Source organism: Schistocerca gregaria, chromosome 7 (assembly GCF_023897955.1).
Source record: "Schistocerca gregaria isolate iqSchGreg1 chromosome 7, iqSchGreg1.2, whole genome shotgun sequence".
Taxonomy (NCBI): domain Eukaryota; kingdom Metazoa; phylum Arthropoda; class Insecta; order Orthoptera; family Acrididae; genus Schistocerca; species Schistocerca gregaria.
In genome coordinates this window covers 36,870,892-36,890,213 of record NC_064926.1, presented here as the reverse complement: position 1 = coordinate 36,890,213, position 19,322 = coordinate 36,870,892, and the positions used below count along the sequence as shown (strand labels likewise).

The window sequence follows — 19,322 nt, the reverse complement described above, 5'->3', positions numbered from 1 at the left end:
ATCACACGGGCGGAAGTATTGATAGTCCCATATAAAACTTCCCCGTATAATGCAGTAAAAAAGACAGTTGTCATAATTGGGGTATGAACCCAGCAGCCTTGGCATGACGTTCTAATGCTCTACCAACTTCCCCACGGAAGCTGTACGTATTAGTCACTCACAGTTATGCTTTCCGTGTGCTCTGTTGTTCTGTTGTTACTTTTAATTAACGTTTATGCGCGTTCTGCTGGACAACAGCATAGAGTACGAAATAAATCGGAATTTTGGTTGATATTCTATCGACATACAACTTTTGATACCGATCTGGGTGTCTGACATCAGGAGGTCAGGATATAAGCAACAATAGATACATAATATAGAATTATTTTGAGTTGTATTCTTGCTAATGTTATGAATGGAAGAGCAGACTCCGTGAATTCTACTATTTTAGCCCATGTTTCTCCGAGTTGTTGGGATGTGACGAGGCGTTTCACTTGCAGGTTTTAGGTGCTGGTTAGGCAATGTCGGGAATCTGGGAGGTTTCTCACCGGAAACCCCTACGCCTACTGAACATGTGAGTCAGCTGCTTTGGGTTCCGCTTAAGCAAGAATACTACAAAAGCGCCTATCAAAACAGTGTAAACCATATGAGTTCCCAAGGGATTTCAACAAAGACCCACAGGCTGCCCTAAATGCACCCTGTTTCAGTAAATAGCATGGGAGCAGAGCTGCATTTACATATAAAAAAGTGCTGGAGAAGAAAATACTGCTATCTTTTCCTGCATGCAGGAAAAGAGAGGGAGATTACCAGTTGTTGCAATGGCAAGCATCGCGATCTCCTCCCCTCCTACGGTAATTTTGAGAAGTGTGTGAGAGCAGGCAGGCAGTCAGTAGTCGATTTTGAGGTGAGCACATGATGGCATTGCTCAGTGCTGTGCTTCAGCTTGTCTGTCCTTTAGCTGTTTTGGTGTTAAGTGTCACTTTTAGCGGATGCATTGGCTTTACACTGCATAGTTCACAATTTCCGAATCTGCTTCTCAACTTGTGACGGCTTTTTTTTCATTAATCCTCTATCATATTGGGATCAACGATCAATGATATTCAGTATATGTCCCTTTCGTGAGTTGCTCAGACTTGGGAAAGTGATTTGCATGTCAATTGACAGACTTGTAGTAAGCATACTGTTGCCTTCCTTCTGTACAGTTAAAGCGTGTTTAAATCTATATATTATCACACTGATCATTCATAAAAATCTTAACATTGTAAGTGTACTGTTTTTTTCACTTTTTGTGGAACCAGTGGTATATCAGTCGAACTCTAATTTGAACAATGTTGATTGAGAACAAATAATTTAGTATTTTTAAGATAACTTTTTCTCATTCCATCATCTACTCCCCCAACATTGTGATGAGGTAACCCTTACCATTAAAATTAAATATCGTGAGAAGATTGTAGCTCATTGAATTGCGGTCTATTCTTTACCTTTAATCTGGAAAATCATCTGATCCTTTTTAATTATATGAATTCTGTTAAATTTTGCTTTGTGGATAATGAAACTTCAACTACAATAATTATCAGTTTAAGAGTTTTCCGACTGTGTTGGATTCCGTATGGCACAGAATCGCTTCTTTGGTCATTTGTGTATTGAGTTCACGAGCATGGGAGACAGCTTGTACAAACGAATTCTGAACCCCACTCTACTCGCACATAGTAGAATTACAAGTGACGTAGACGTTTCAGTAGTTTCAAAGAAACAATTTTTTTTTGGGAACAGAAACAGAATAAACCATAATTAAACTATTGCCCTATAATGAGTGTGCCGGCCGGGTTTGGCCGAGCAGTTCTAGGCGCTACAGTTCGGAACCGCGAGACCACTACAGTCGCAGGTTCGAATCCTGCCTCGGGAATGGATGTGTGTGATGTTCTTAGGTTAGTTAGGTTTAAGTAGTTCTACGTTCTAGGGGGCTGATGACCTCAGAAGTTAAGTTCGTTCCATACCTCAGAGCCATGTTTTTTAATGAGTGTTATACCAAAATAATTAGAAGACATCCCCGAATAACTTACGAAATTTTGTTGAGGGAGACCTGTTTTACCCTGTATACATTGTTAGTGCAGGCGACGGGTGAATTAACTACAGGTATACGCGTCACAGTCAGTGGAAGAAGGGTGAAGACTGGATTAGAACAAATGAGCTTTGCTGCACGTGCACGGTCAACATGCCCACCCACAGGGAGGAAAAACCCCCACGACGCAGTGCTCGTACTGTAGGTGATGGAACCAGTTGATGAGAGAGTGGGGCATGTTGGGTGGCAGCCATGGCGTTCTACTAGGCGAGTACGTGACTGGGATCCTGAGAAAACACAGTTTATACAAAAGGAAACGCAAGTTCAGAACTTTGGAACTCCTGACATGACTCGTAGATAGGGCCAGAGCGCTGCTGTTGACTACTTACATCCTTCGAGAGCTCAATTCCAGGAACGCTGTGAACTTAGACTTTAAAGAAAATTGAGAACCTATATTCGAGTAGCGTCTGAATTTAAGCAAAAATGGTGGTAGTCGTATATTATAGGTGATAAAGATGTACGTACTGGAGCCAAGGTAGCCCTTGTGGGCTGGCAACCCATATTACACCACAGAAGACGAGTTTGTCTATGTCCAAGGTGTACCTAACGCACGATGGTAAACACCGGCTATTTACATACAAGGTAATGGAAACAGACATGCTGAGCACTACTTCCTGCAGGGGGAGCTCGAGCCACGGCCTGCAGGAAGTATCACTACGCCAAAACCTGATTGGCTGGAGACAAGTATTTAGGGGATAGAACCAGCCCCGAAGTTCATTTCATTCCGGATGCCGACCTCGTGTACTTGGACTGTTCAGGATTATGTCTTCGTCTCTCAATTGTACTGTTATTAGTGTGTGTGTGTGTGTGTGTGTGTGTGTGTGTGTGTGTGTGTGTGTGTGTGTGTGTGTGTGTGTGTGCGCGTGTGTGTGTGTTACCACGAACATTAGTGGAAAATTAGAAGTGAACTTTTGTTTGCCTCAATTCGGAGACTTTTACTGGCACCGTTATTGTTGCGTTCTGTTTGTTGTTCAGTCATCAACCTTGTGAACTTACATCAATAACAGTTGTCTTCGTGGAAAATTGCGAATTGTCAGTGACCACACGTACCTCGTTGTCGTAGTCCCAAGGCACGGAGGAGAGCTGTATGGCGGGCATGAAGACGTTGACCTGCAGCCAGCGAATGAACAGCTGCTTGTCGAGGACGGCACCTTTGTAGCCATTGCCGCCCACCATGTCTGGCAGAACGAAAGGGTGGCCGACCATGTTCATCTGCAGCAGTGTTGGTATCAGCGTCTTCAGACCGTTCTGGGCGCTCCAGCTGCTGTCTTTGTCGATCATGCGGAAGAAGTGGGGCAGGTGCTGGCTCTCGACGCTGGCGCGCACCTCTAGCATGGGCCCAAACTGGGAGACGGTCTGCACGTAGTCGTCGGTGAAGCGCACCGGGTTGACCTCCAGGGGCGTGATGGCGGGCAGCTGCGGCAGCCAGCTGGTCTCGCCGGCGTCGAACTTGAAGGAGTCCAGTCCCGTCTCGTTGCGAAGCGCCTGAGAAAAGACAGCGGCGTAAACGTGCAGGCAGTGGAGACGTGACAACGCGCCAGACGAGCGCCAGTGTGTGAACTAGCCAGGCGATAGGCTCGCTGAGTCAATCTTGGGGAGCAACATCTGCTTAATGACTATTTAAGTCAAGGAAAAGTACCAAAAAACCGCTCTCATTAACAAATATTTCTAAAAAATAGGATCATTGTTCACAATTTTACAAAAGCTCAAAATTTAGTGCGAACTTCAATGTGAGATACATTCGACTACAAAAATCTGTCTTTAAAACTGGCAGAAAAACCGAAGCACATCAGTCGCAGTACGTTGATTTCGAAGCACTGAAACATGCAGCAATTTGCGGAAGAGTTGCAATTCTGTCGCGTTGAGCAATTCTCTTCAATCGTCGTGGGTCCCGTTCTTGCATGATCTTTTTCCGGCCGCAGCGATGTCGCCGATTTGATGTTTAACCGGTTTCCTGATATTCGCGGTACACTCATGAAATGGTCGTACGGGAATATCCCTACTTTATCACTATCTCGGAGAATGTTTATCCCATCGCTGGTCTGTGACTATAACACCACATTCAAACTCAATTGAATCTTGATCACCTGCTATTGTAGCCGCAGTGACCGATCTAACAACTGCACCAGACACGCGCTGTTTTATGTAGGCGTCGCCGACCGCAGCGCCGCATTCTGCCTGTTTACATATCTCTGTATTTGAATGTGCATGCGAATGCCAGTCTCTTTGGCGCTTCAGTGTACGTCGCAGTCTGCGAAATTAGGAAAAGAAATACTATCTGTTGAGACTGGCTCCAATGGCAATTTTCATGTGCATGTATATGAGCACTGTGAACTATCTAAATTTCATTTACACCTTCACAAAAGTATATTGGCTACCTGAACAAGTTATGTGATGAGCTCAGACGAGGGTGCTACGGAAGAATCACAAAATGAATCGTAAACCAACTTTAAATAAACCTCAGGGATCGTATGGATGCTTCAACATATAATTGAAATACAAACAATTAAAGAGTACACCAAGGAAAGAAAGTCTACAGAAAATTGTGGATAGAACATGTAATGAAGCTCACAATTGGTGAGGAAGTTGATACGTTCCTTCCAGCTGGGTCGAGTAGCTAGTGGGTGAGACAGGGGACTTAGAGGGAAACACAGCTGCTGAAAGCTGCAGCACGAGGCGGAGAGATAAATACCAGTAATGATCTTCCAGTTCTTGCACGTTGTTTGCAGCTTAGGAACTGTAGACAAAAATGTCATGTCTTCTGCCGCAGAACTCTGATGAGGATGATGATGTGTTGGTTGTGGCGAGAGATCTTTAGTGAACTTACTATAATGTTTTTTTTTTTAGACAAATACTGCTAAAAGTGGTCAAACAGTAATTTAACAGGAATTAGAATTTAAGAACACCTTGAATACGATAAACTCACAAAACGCACTTCCCACCCAACACACACAGGCCCATCCTCGTGCGCATGCACACATACAGAGATGCTTTCTGTAAAAAGCAGTTCATTTATGTAATATAAAACAGCGCAACAGTGAAATATGGCTGGCTAAGCACTGAAATAAAAACTACATCAGCTGCAAAGGTATGTATGCTCTTTATTGTACGGAAAAACTTTATGCTTAAAGAACAGATTATTCAACAGCTGACAGCATCGTACTGACCGAGGTCATGGAGCTAACAATTTGTTACAGCCTCTTCATGTCTTTTACAATGTTTTACTCATCTTACAAGACTGTGCTTGATGAATCATTCTTCAAGATAATCTTCAGCATAGAAACCAGATCATGAAGTAGAATATTCCCAATCAGCTCTCACATACCATTTGGGTTCAGTATGGAGGCTAGTAATGATAACAACACACCAACCTTACCAACCTTACATTGTTAATAAATGAATTCAGAGTGTATACAGGAATGTTTAAAATATTTATAATTGTGCCTCCAAGGAGCTATTGTTAATCAGGATGATGCGACTAAATCAAGATAATATACTTTTTACAAGTGTAAAAACCTGTCAAGGTGTTGATGGCGTTTTATGTCAGTGGCGACTATTACTTTATCTCTGTCAGTTTTGCATAGAATTTATGGGCAGGTGCGGCGAGATCCTTAAAATGTATGTTCATAAAGGGAAAGCCAACCACATGTATTTGAAAGCGTTTGAATCACACAAGAATAAGAGAATATATGTTTTCACTCTTATTATCCCAGTGATGGGTCAGTACCAAATGATTCTTGCTTCCTTACGATGTAACTTCTTCACTGAAAAACGTATGTGACAATTGCTACCTGCTTTTTTAAACTTTTTTCCTTCATAACTATAGTGATAGTAATAACGAGAAAAGTTTATGACTGGAATAATGACAAAGATTTTCAGTTCTCCTTCAAGCACATGTACTTGTTCGCTGTTATAGTAGCTCCCTGAAATAAGCTGTAATCACGGAGATATCTCACAAGCAAGTGCAAGCATCGTGTCCACATAAGGCTATGGAGTAAAAAAGTTTTCCGTGTAAGCTGACTCACCCAGACGCGATTGATCCACCAGCTGGCGGCTTTGGAGTTGGTGAAGTCGATGACTCCGCCGTAGCCACGCCACCACTGTGTGCGGGTGCTGCCCTCTGTGTTGGTCGCGAAGTAGCCTTTGGACAGCGCCTCCGAGTGGTAGGGCTCGCAGTCCTCGCTCACAAAAGGGTGTATCCACAGCGTCGACCGGAAACCCAGCTGGCGGAGGTCGTCCGTCAGCGCCTTCACGTCCGGGAACTTGTTGGTGTCGAATGTGAGACTGCCGTAGCAGGTCTCCCAGTTGTCGTCCACCTGGATGTGGCTGTTGTTGAAGTCGTTGGCGACAATCTCGGAGGCCAGTTGTCTCACCTTCTCGTCGTCGACGTCTTTCTGGTAGCGGACCCAAGTCGACCATATGGGGTGCGTCGCCATCCGCTCGTCCGGGATCGCCGTCGGCTTGGCAAGGTACTTCCCGACGGCGTACTCGTGGGCCTTCCTGGCGTCGTCCAAAGAGCACACGTCCCACGCCATGACGTTGTCAGCTCGTTCCGGTGGGTACGGGTCCTTGTTCTCAGCGATAAAACATAGCGAATTCACTGAGTCGTTAGTGTTTTGGCTTATGAAGAGTGGTACGTATGACGGGATATGGACCAGTCTCCCATCGGAGAAAAGCCAGTAGCGCACGGCTATGCCGATATGATCTGTCTTCACGGTAACGTACGGCATGCGGTCGTACTCCTTGGACTCCATCGGCCACTTTGGGTAAATCGTCTCGTGCCCGCCATATACATGGCTGTCCAGGTGGTACAGACAGCTAGAGATAACGGACGTGGAAGAATCAGTTGACGCCTGTATATTGAGACAGTGGCCCTCGCTGTCGACGTCCTTGACAGTTATCGTACACTTGCTGGCCCTCAGGTGCTCCTCGTTGGAACGACTCTCCTCACATGAGATTGAGGAACCATCCTTGTCACTCACCATAAAGTATCCAATCTCAAACTCTTCGTCACCTGCAACATAAATTGATAAAAAAAAGTCTTCACCTGCAGTTGGGAGACACATTTTATCCTCTATCGAGTTTAGTTATCCCTTATATTATAGAGGGTGAACCTGAAATCCACCGACTAACTTTGGTAAGTTGTTCTGATATATTTTCTGAGTATTTTGATGTGAGGGACTGTTGGTCTCCATTTCCCAGTACCTTTCTTTTCGTGAAAATCATGATGAAATATAATGAAAGATACTGGCTTATTACAGGGCAAACCCGAAGGATCCGGTATCTCGTAGGTGTCTGTGTGCAGCCGGAACAGTGCTGTGAGGTGGCTCCCACCACTGCGGGAACAACTGAGCGAGGCGCCGTTGTGCCGTTTTTTCATCCATTGCATTCAGTGAACCCTTACAGGAGGTGCCTAATGGCCAACTCCTCGTCAATGAAGCAGTCCACGCTCCTCTGTATCGCTGTTAACGTGCAACTAACTGCTGGAAAAAGAAATCTGAGGTAGGACCGAGCAGTAGTGACTGATAGTGCGAGGGCGAAGAGTAAAGTGGACAATACCTCTGTCAACAGCAAGAACCGCGAATGAGTGGAAAAAGTTAGTTTTCAAACAAAGCATATACCGTCGAGTTCCGTATTTTTATGAGGATTTATTTCGTGCAGTACAACTACGAAGGTAAGTGGGGGAACAAAGCAAAGGAAATGAAATTACTCTGCAGCGAGCCACTTCAGACCACAGGTGGCTCGAATCGAGATAAAAAAAATATCCTTTAACAAACTTCGAAATGTTGTGTGTAGAATTCAGGTTCAACCTGTACAGGAAGTATCCGTTCAAATTACGTGGGTTCGCGAAGTACATTGTATTTCGTATGCGATAATGGAGAATGACCACCTAATTGTCATTCTGAGAGGGACGAGTATGGATCTGGAACAGTCAGTAACAGTCGGTTTCCGAGTAGTGGAGCATGGCATCATGAAATAAATGCTTGTGGATTTAGGTTTACTCCCATCTGTAACAGTACGGAAGCGTTGTTAATATAAGCGGTGATCAAAAAGTCCGAAAGCCATACAGTCCAGACTCGGTGTGCCAGTCAGGCAAAATCGCCGTCAGCATTGAGGCGAGGCGATCGTCCTACCGACGCATCCAGTTGAAGATACCGTTGACAAAACACTGTCTCCAGCTGTGTGAAGAAATCCTCGTTCGACAAGAATCGTCGACCCTTCAGAGCCCTTTTTAGGGACCAATGGCGTCATAATCACATGGGGGGGGGGGGGGGGGAGATCAGGACTATATGTCTCCTACTCGAGAGGTTGTCTGTAATGGATGAAACTACTCTCCCAGACCGACGTCCGTCTTGTGTCGAATCGCGACCAGCACGAAACTCGGCACGCCATTCCACAACAGTGGTTTTCGACGAACATGGTCTCCAATACACATTCCTCATTTTACGATGGATGTCTATCGGTGTTTGTCTTTCGACAGCTAAGAAAAAAGAAGCACATTGCTTCAGTTTGGATGCATTTGGTAAAACGTCGCCATAGTTTATGTTTACGCATTTACCACATGCGTATCGGAAATACATCAATGTCACAATGGCTTAAATATCTACACCCGACTCGCTCTAAGTTGCGTATACGCTGCGGCAACACCCTCAAAGGTAAACATTTTCACCTTCCATTACACTATCTCAATTATCGAAATAAAGTGGAAGTTAGTGTAGTTCCTCAAAGTTGTGTTTCCTTAGGTGTATCGTATTTGATATACTCTGTCTATTAGCCTGGTTTCATACTTACGAGTAACTGCTAATCTATAACATTTTACTCTTTTAATTTGTAATCCCAGCAATGTATTGTTTTGTCACAGACGACGAAACATCATTACAGGAAACTGTGCAAAACGAAGGCGCTGAACTATCAGGTAGAACAAGAGGAGGTGCGTATCAAACCAACACTTTGCCCACTAGCCAAAATATGTAGATATGGTTTCCACACGCCAGAAATGGCTACTGGCAAAAATAGCAGATCAAGGAACGTGTGACTGGTTTTTTTAAGTCTGACCAATAAGAGATGTCCTTTGGACTTACATCAGAAAGATACTTCTTAAAGGAATTTCATGATTCATAAAAAAATCGCTATTATGTATTTTTAAAATTTGGAGCGCAAATCTTAAATATAAAGTGTTTTCTGGCCTTACTTCAAAAGACACTTTTTAAACGGATTTAATTATTTAGAAAATATTACTATTACATGAGATGATTATTCCATTATCGTTTCAATCCATATGTTCATTTCATGAGATATTGGTAGCTTAATGCTATAAGATTATCACTTTTGTAAAATAGAACTGCAGCGCCATTATGAGTAGTTTTGTCATGAGGTTTTCTGCAGTTCCGTTTGTGGTGTGTAAAATTGAATGAAGCCAGTTATCTTGCTTTGTTCAAAACTGAATGATGTGGTACGAGATTGCTAATCAACCAAAAGTATATGTTGTGTTTGTTTAATATGTATACATGTAACCATGCGTGTACTACCACGAGTGGTGATCAAGTAGTAAAGTTATGTACTGAATAAGGCAGTGGGTAACATGATCAAGTTTGTAAAAAGGCAGGCAGAGCAGAGTGCTGGGTCTTTCGTCTTCATCTCTTGGTCGGTGAGGCTGGTTTTGGTAAGGCTCTGTGCGGTCAGAGAGCCGCTTGGGCTTAAGTTTTATTTGAGACTTAGATATATTGCCATGTGAACCAATTTATAAATTAAAAATATTTGGAGCTGTGAACGCTTGTTTCAGCCACAGTGATTATCCTGTTCTATAAAGAATTACATGCACAAATTGAACGTTAAAATTTCATTCCAGTTTAAGTAACTTGGTACACGGTTTCATGTCTTTAGTTCATATTCGTTTCGGCCTACAAACACTCTGCTTGTACTGCAAAATTATTGATTTTGGTTTCCAATATTCACATTGTGTTGAGCAACAACTTATGTGAGGCTATTGTTCGGAATAGTTTTGAGTGTGACCTGAATAAACGAATGATCAAGAATAATCCTTTGCTTGTATGCCAAATCATTGTCTTACAGGATCATATTCTTTTTTTTCCTTCTAATAACCAGAATCCATTTATCGCTTTTAAAATTATTTCACTTTGTTATCATTGCTAAATTAAGGTGCCTCATGACGATACTTGCTGCTATTAGGCCTTAAAGCAACAGTGCATGACCGAAGCCTTTTTGATCAGATGAGCCTTATTCAAATCTAACGCCGTGTACTTGCCCTCTGGTGGCTAAGCAGCAACGAATTGATGCGATTAATTTCTCATTATCATTAACGAGCCCTAGTAAAGTTGCAACTAGATCACAACAGGGCAGTCTGTTCCCTCAGACTTACCAGGTGCCCACCATGGCGCCAACAAACACTTCAATGTGGCCCAAAACCATAAATTAATCTCAGGAGAAGAAGCGATAATAGGATTAGTTCGTGTGAATGGCGTTACACTTCTGATAATACAACGACCGCACGACGTAGAGAAGTCTTCGAAGTTGTAGGATGAAGGGCAAGTAGCCTACCAGTAATTTTAAAACAGTACGTCTGCCACAGATAAATCTCTTACAAAATTTTCACGTAAGACCATCATGGGAAGGTCCCTCGAAACATCTCGGGATTTTGGCTACAGAATTTGGCACGTTATCCCTTATCCCTTAGGAGGACATCCAGTAACTTTATCAATCAATTTGAAGCCGAATAACTGCTTAAATAAGGACCAGAGATGGACCAGCGCGTTATTGACTTGCTCTAGTTGTGAACCTCTTTCTGTCGAATGCATCGTACAATGTTTTGAAATTGTACTCATTTGTATCTCTATACATGTACATCGCGTCTACTGATTTCCATCTCATTCGAACAATTTTTTGGTCTTGGAGTGTATCTGAGAACTTATCAGGCCGAAAGAAACAGGGACCCACGACTTCTCCACGAAAACGTTGATGTAACAAAAAAGCCAAGAAATGCAGTAGTATTCGGCATAAGAAATTGGAAATTAAAAAAAAACCACCCCACACAAATAATTTCCAAAAACTTTTGCAACAGAATGGACTATCAGCTCAGAGACCACGGCTGCGGTTACCCTTGACGCTGCATCATAGACAGGAGCGCCTGCGATGGTGTACTCAGCGACGAGCGTGGGTGCTCGAATGGCAAAACGTCATTTTTTCGGATGAATCCAGGTTCTGTTTACAGCATCATGATGGTCGCATCCGTGTATGGCGACATCGAGGTGAACTCACGTTGGAAGCGTGTATTCGTGATCGCCATACTGGCGTATCACCCGGCGTGATAGTATGGGATGCCATTGGTTACACGTCTCTGTCACCTGTTGTTCGCATTGACGGCACTTTGAACAGTTGACGTTACATTTCAGAGGTGTTACGACCCGTGGCTCTACCCTTCATTCGATCCCTGCGAAACCGTACATTTCAGCAGGATAACGCACGACCGCATGTTGCAGGTCCTGTACGGGCCTTTCTGGATACAGAAAATGTTCGACTGCTGCCAAATTGTGTGAAAATGTAATCACATGTCAGTTGTAGTATAATGTACTTGTCCAATGAATACCCTTTTATCATCTGCATTTCTTCTTGGTATAGCAATTTTAATGGCCAGTAGTGTACAAAATCAAAACCAATCCGTCTTGAATTAGGCCAACAAGAATAGAGTTATCTATTTATTTGATGTCATATTTTTACATAATTACGTACGAACTTAGATTCATACGTCAATCTGTTTTACGAGGCCCGTGTGCTGCAGGGGCGGTGGCGGTGGCGGTCATGTCTGTATTCCGCATTTTTCTGAGTGAATTAATCACGGCTTAGACTCAACAATTTCATATTGTTATTTTGATATTTACCTACGTTGCCTAGGTAGGGTATTTATATTTAAATCTCATACTTCATCTTTTTTACATTAATCTTTTTTTATTTTATTTACGTAGCGGTCCGCCGACGCGACGGCGCGTGGATCAAAATTTTACTGCTTATATTAAAGGAGGCAATAAACATTATTTCTTTACTTTTTGGAGGTTTTTTTGTATCACGACTTTTTAAATTTTTTATTGACGTTTTACTTAGTGCTTCTTAAACTTCATATTTTACTAGTAGACACGGTACGACTGACACTAACCGCACAGTCACACAAACGACGTCCAGGGCGAAACAGGAATTTGTGACCCGAGATCTCGCCTTCCCGAAATATGCGTACTATGACAATAGATGTTGTTGTTGTTGCTGTGGTCTTCAGTCCTGAGACTGGTTTGATGCATCTCCATGCTCCTCTATCCTGTGCAAGCTTCTTCATCTCCCAGTACCTTCTGCAACCTACATCCTTCTGAATCTGCTTAGCGTATTCATCTCTTGGTCTCCCTCTACGATTTTTACCCTCTACGCTGCCCTCCAATTCTAAATTTGTGATCCCTTGATGCCTCAGAACATGTCCTACCAACCGATCCCTTCTTCTGTCAAGTTGCGCCACAAACTTCTCCCCAATTCTATTCAATACCTCCTCGGTATTGACAGTTAAATCTATCCTCGATGTTAACAAATTTCTCTTCTTCAGAAACGATTTCCTTGAGATTGCCAGTCTACATTTTATATCCTCTCTACTTCGACCATAATCAGTTATTTTGCTCCCCAAATAGCAGAACTCCTTTACTACCTTAAGTGTCTCACTTCTCAATCCAATTCCCTCAGCATCACCCTACTTAATTCGACTACATTCCATTATCCTAGTTTTGCTTAAACCTGATAACGACGACGTCTTGAGTATTTCCCGCCAGGGGATCCGAATGGGGTACTATTTTACCTTCGGATTTTTTTACCCGAGAGGACGAGATCATCATATAACGATACAGTAAAGTTGCTGGCCCTCGGTAAAAATTACGGCTGTATTTTCCACTTGGTTTCAGCCGTTCGCAGTACCAGCACAACAAGGCCGTTTTGGTTAGTGTTACAAGGCCAGATCAGTCAATCATCCAGACTGTTGCCCCTGCAACTACTGAAAATGCCGCTGCCCCCTTCACGAACCACACGGGTGTTTGGGTTCTCAACAAATACTCCTCTGTTGTGGTTCACCTACGGTACAGCTATCTGTATCGCTGAGGCACGCAAGCCTCCCCACCAACGGCAAGGTCCATTGGCGAGGGGTGGAGGGGGGGGGCAGGAGGGGGGGTAGACAATAGATGTACTTTCATAAATATGATTACAGTTTCAGACTTTTGGCACTGCAATTTTGCTCGTGCAGCTTTGAGCTAATATTAATGATTAAAATCTATCACTATTACTAATTAAAATGCGTTACACACTACCATCGCAGTTTACCATTGTGACTTATGCAATTGACGTGCTTCTTTTTTTAATTCACACATATATTCATTGGCTGTCTTTTAGTATATATTTAGGTAATTTAGATAACATAAGCAATAATCAGAGAGGAGCTAATTCTAAATCAAGATGGAAGTAAGTCAGCTGCCATTGAGCACTCTTGCAATAGGCTGCCTTAACTATTAGGGCAAAATCGTTTGATTTAGTACTGAATTGTATACCTCAAAAAGCAGTACAAAAAGTCTGCGGGAGCATAAGATTATCTTTTACAGTTCAATCACAATCACTCTTTTTCTGAAACTTCCTGGCAGATTAACAATAGCCTCGACCAGCAAACGAAGCAACACACGCCTCCGATGTAACGAGTGAAGTAGAATATAAACTAAGAAATATTACAGAAATGGATGTAATCCCCACTCCGAGGACTCTCGTTAACTGAGCGACTCTATTCAGGCGAATCCTGATTTAGTTTCAGCGCTCGTGACCATGCTACTGTACCCCGGAAAGCTACCAAATAATCAGCCATCAGTCTTTCTGTTGCCAGGAAACATTAGAATTTATCGTTACCAAACCACCTAAAATATGCAGGTAGGGAACACCTGATAACAAGAAACCAAGCAGGAATCAGGATCAAACGCACTACAACGACCTCAGCCAGCACTCAGTCTTACCGGTTATGTCTCAACCCTGTACTTAGACGATGAATGCGCTTTCGACAGGTGAGATACTCAAATCCTTATCACAGAGTACTACAACTCGATATCACATCACTGATGACCCATATAATGACACTGATAAACGATGACAGGCCTAAACGTATAGCTGTTACACAACCAGCAATCAAATGAGCGTCTTACAAAAGTAAGAGACTTTTGTTGAAAATCATGACCTGTTTCGCGTGAACTGAAGACACATCCTCAGATGACAGAGGCTCCATTTAACAACTCATAGCGAAAAGGTAACGGCTTTGTAGTCACTCCGCGTCATTCACGTCAGCTAATATACCGCGGTAAGGGGTGTGCGCCATGGTTAACATGAAGCGGACAGCATAGAACCGTGCCACTCCCAAGTACAAAACTGCTTCAAATATTTGTTTACTCTAACATCAGTTAATGTATTAAACATTTGAAGTTAACCATGTAAGCAAGAAAAAGTTTAGGAAATGTTTGAATTTATGTTTAATGTTTTAACTGACTTCCAATATCCATCACAGTTGTGATAAAAGTAAATCCTTTGTGATGATTAGTGTCGGACGATCTCGTTCATTTTCAAAGTATGGCTTTAGATGTAAGTGCAATCATACAGTTATCAAAAATGAGCATATGAGTAACCAAATATTCAAGCTCCCTCACTAATAATCATTATACACTGAAGCGCCAAAGAAACTGGTATAGGCATGCCTCTTCAAATACAGAGATATGTAAACAGGAAAATACGACGCTGCCGTCTACAACGTCTATATAAGACAACAAGTGCCTGACGCAGTTCTTAGATCGGTTACTGCTGCTACAATGGTAGGTTGTCAAGATTTACGGGAGTTTGAGTTTGAACTTGGTGTTATAGTCGGCGCATGAGCGATGGGAAACAGGACCTCCGAGGTAGTGATGACGTGGGGATTTTCTCGTACGACCATTACACGAGTGTACCTTCAATATCAGGAATAGGGTAAAACATCAAATCTCCGACATCGCTGCGGCCGATAAAGATCCTGCAAGAACGGGACCAACGACGACTGAACAGAATCGTTCAACGTGACAGAAGTGTAACCGTTCCGCAAATTGCTGCAGATTTCAATGCTGGGCCATCAACAAATGTCAACACCGACGGCCCACTCGTCTACCCATGATGACTGCACGACACAAAGCTTTACGCCTCACCTGGGCCCTTCGACACCGACGTTGGACTGGAAACATGTTGCCTGGTCGGACGAGTCTCCTTTCAAATTGAGTCGAGCGAATGGACGTTTACGGGTGTGGAGACAACCTCGTGAACCCATGGACACCGTATATCAGCAGGGGACTATTCAAGCTGGTGGAGGCTCTTAATGGTGTGGGGAGTGTGCATTTTGTGTGATATGGGACAGCTGATACGTCTAGATACGTGTCTGGCAGATGACACGTACTAAGCATCATGTCTAATCACCTGCATCCATTCATGTCTATTGTATATTCCGACGGATTTGGGAAATTCCAGCAGGACAATGCGACACCCCACACGTCCATAATTGCTACAGCGTGGCTCTGGGAACACTCTTCTGAGTTTAAACACTTCCGCTGGCCGCCAAACTTCCCAGCCAAGAACGTTATGGAACATATCTGGGATGCCTTTTAACATGTTGTTCGGGAGAGAGATCCCCCTCCCTCCCCCCCCCCCCCCCTCGCGTACTCTTACGGATTTATGGACAGCCCTGCAGGATTCTTGGCGTCAATTCCCTTGAGCACTACTTCAGACATTAGCCGAGTCTATACCACGTCGCGTTGCGGCACCTCTGCTTGCTCGCGGTGACCCTTCACGATATTTGGTTCAAATGGTTCAAATGGCTCTAAGCACTATAGGACTTAACATCTGAGGTCATCAATCCCCTATACGTTAGAACTACTTAAACCTAACTAACCTAAGGACATCACCCACATCCATGTCCGAGGCAGGATTCGAACCTGCGACCGTAGCAGCGGCGCGGTTCCGGACTGCACCGCCTAGAACCGTTCGGCCACATCGGCCGGCGATATTACGCGGGTGTACCAGTTTGTTTGGCTATTCACTTCGTAAATAAAAAAAGGTAAACTTAATACGAGTGTACAGCGCGATTTCTCGTGTGCCTCTTCTAACAAAATTTTAATGGAACTGCATACAATCACACATGCCTGACTAGCAGAACTTTCCCTGCACCTATGGTGTGTGAAGACTACAGTGCCGTGCTGTACAGTAAATAGACAGCAACGTGGACGCTCGAAGTGTGCAGGACAGCAAACGTCAGGCAACTGGGGCGGCTGCCCCTTGGGAACAGAGGCATCATGGATTCTTCCAGCGCTTCCGATCAAAGTTTTATTGAAACTGTACTTTAAGAGGCTTTCAGGAACCAGTAGCTTTTCCAGACTCTCAATAAAGAGAATGAATCAAGTACACTCCTGGAAATGGAAAAAAGAACACATTGACACCGGTGTGTCAGACCCACCATACTTGCTCCGGACACTGCGAGACGGCTGTACAAGCAATGATCACACGCACGGCACAGCGGACACACCAGGAACCGCGGTGTTGGCCGTCGAATGGCGCTAGCTGCGCAGCATTTGTGCACCGCCGCCGTCAGTGTCAGCCAGTTTGCCGTGGCATACGGAGCTCCATCGCAGTCTTTAATACTGGTAGCATGCCGCGACAGCGTGGACGTGAACCGTATGTGCAGTTGACGGACTTTGAGCGAGGGCGTATAGTGGGCATGCGGGAGGCCGGGTGGACGTACCGCCGAATTGCTCAACACGTGGGGCGTGAGGTCTCCACAGTACATCGATGTTGTCGCCAGTGGTCGGCGGAAGATGCACGTGCCCGTCGACCTGGGACCGGACCGCAGCGACGCACGGATGCACGCCAAGACCGTAGGATCCTACGCAGTGCCGTAGGGGACCGCACCGCCACATCCCAGCAAATTAGGGACACTGTTGCTCCTGGGGTATCGGCGAGGACCATTCACAACCGTCTCCATGAAGCTGGGCTACGGTCCCGCACACCGTTAGGCCGTCTTCCGCTCACGCCCCAACATCGTGCAGCCCGCCTCCAGTGGTGTCGCGACAGGCGTGAATGGAGGGACGAATGGAGAAGTGTCGTCTTCAGCGATGAGAGTCGCTTCTGCCTTGGTGCCAATGATGGTCGTATGCGTGTTTGGCGCCGTGCAGGTGAGCGCCACAATCAGGACTGCATACGACCGAGGCACACAGGGCCAACACCCGGCATCATGGTGTGGGGAGCGATCTCCTACAGTGGCCGTACACCTCTGGTGATCGTCGAGGGGACACTGAATAGTGGACGGTACATCCAAACCGTCATCGAACCCATCGTTCTACCATTCCTAGACCGACAAGGGAACTTGCTGTTCCAACAGGACAATGCACGTCCGCATGTATCCCGTGCCACCCAACGTGCTCTAGAAGGTGTAAGTCAACTACCCTGGCCAGCAAGATCTCGGGATCTGTCCCCCATTGAGCATGTTTGGGACTGGATGAAGCGTCGTCTCACGTGGTCTGCACGTCCAGCACGAACGCTGGTCCAACTGAGGCGCCAGGTGGAAATGGCATGGCAAGCCGTTCCACAGGACTACATCCAGCATCTCTACGATCGTCTCCATAGGAGAATAGCAGCCTGCATTGCTGCGAATGGTGGATATACACTGTACTAGTGCCGACATTGTGCATGCTCTGTTGCCTGTGTCTATGTGCCTGTGGTTCTCTCAGTGTGATCATGTGATGTATCTGACCCCAGGAATGTGTCAATAAAGTTTCCCCTTCCTGGGACAATGAATTCACGGTGTTCTTATTTCAATTTCCAGGAATGTATTTCCCAATGCTTCACGATTTCAGAAAGGAGAAGAAAAATGTGTTTTTTAAGGTAATATTGCCAAAAAGATTGTCAGATGTCTGACGCATAATTTCGATGTACTACGGGCTATTCATTTTATATTGCCAGGATTGTAGTAAGTGACGTCCAGTACACTACACATTTTACCTCCTTTTTTTGTTTTGTGGATTTATTTCAGTCAGTGCATGGTCGATCTTGTTTTGTTTCGTTTGACCCTCTGTATGTGTGAGTACTTCTTTTTCGGTACTCTAGTGACTTAAAACGACTATATTTGACGAAATGTAGCACGTGCTATGTGTTGTTGATACATTCGTTTGAAGACTCAATAGCTGAAGCTTACAACATGCGGAAGGTGAGCGTTTGTGTGTAGGCATGAGCTGTGGCGCTGCAGCTGCCCTACCACACAGTGCTCGTTCACGGTGGAGCCCTGCCCCCTTCCCAACAGTGCTGTGCTTTCCTCTTCCACACAGCTTGTGCATGTTATTTTGTCCATACTCTGGCAGTTGCATAAAAAGTCGAAAACCGATTTATAACAAACAAATAGTGCTATAACAAAACACCATTTTTTTCTACCATTAAACACTAAATAGTCCCACAAAGATGTGACGGAACAGTTGATTAACATGTGCAACCACCACCAGTCTAGGGAGTATCGGGAATATTGCATCAATAAACCAAGTATCTTGTTTACCCTAAAATTCACTGCTGGTACTGTAATAGTTACTTTCTCAGCCTACATATCGCATCGAACCAACACCTTAACATAGAAGCAGACCGTTACAGATGGTAACGTAGCGAATGTCAGTTTCTACCGCGCCACTGCTGAGCAGCCTATGAGGAGAGTGTGGGTGGAATTTCGTACCGGCAGCAGAGACGCGTCCTGAATGTCGGTCGAGAGGCGTTCCCTCCCTCTCTCTCTCTCTCTCTCTCTCTCTCTCTCTCTCTCTCTCTCTCTTTCTCTACGCTCTGGGCAAGACGTCTTCTCCCTTCCCCCTATCTCCTTGATCTTTCAGACTGCTCCGCCTCTGGTTGACTACCATGAGCATTGTAATTTGTTGGTGGTTTGTTCACCGACCTACAGATCGCCTAATTACACATCAAAGTGAAAGATATACCCCACTTTCACCTTTTAAACCTACTGGTTCATTTCTGTAGGTTTCAGACGCACACATCCTTTATTATATATTGACGATGTAATAACTTGTGTATTATTAAGCCTAAGATTGTTGGAAGACAGTAAGGGCACTCCAAGATAGGAAATCAGAGACAGTGCAGAGAGCATGCAAAA

The 19,322-nt window shown here is 44.4% G+C and overlaps 1 protein-coding gene across 1 annotated transcript in view; it reads right to left on the bottom strand.

Moving 5' to 3' along the window:
* Positions 1-19,322, bottom strand: part of LOC126281784 (myogenesis-regulating glycosidase-like) — a 100,449-nt gene that overhangs the window by 23,562 nt on the left and 57,565 nt on the right. The window contains exons 3-4 of the mRNA XM_049980990.1: positions 6,127-7,115; positions 3,152-3,586 (exon numbers count right to left, since the gene is read on the bottom strand). Coding sequence (XP_049836947.1) covers positions 3,152-3,586; positions 6,127-7,115 — 1,424 coding nt within the window. The remainder of the gene's footprint in view (positions 1-3,151; positions 3,587-6,126; positions 7,116-19,322) is intronic.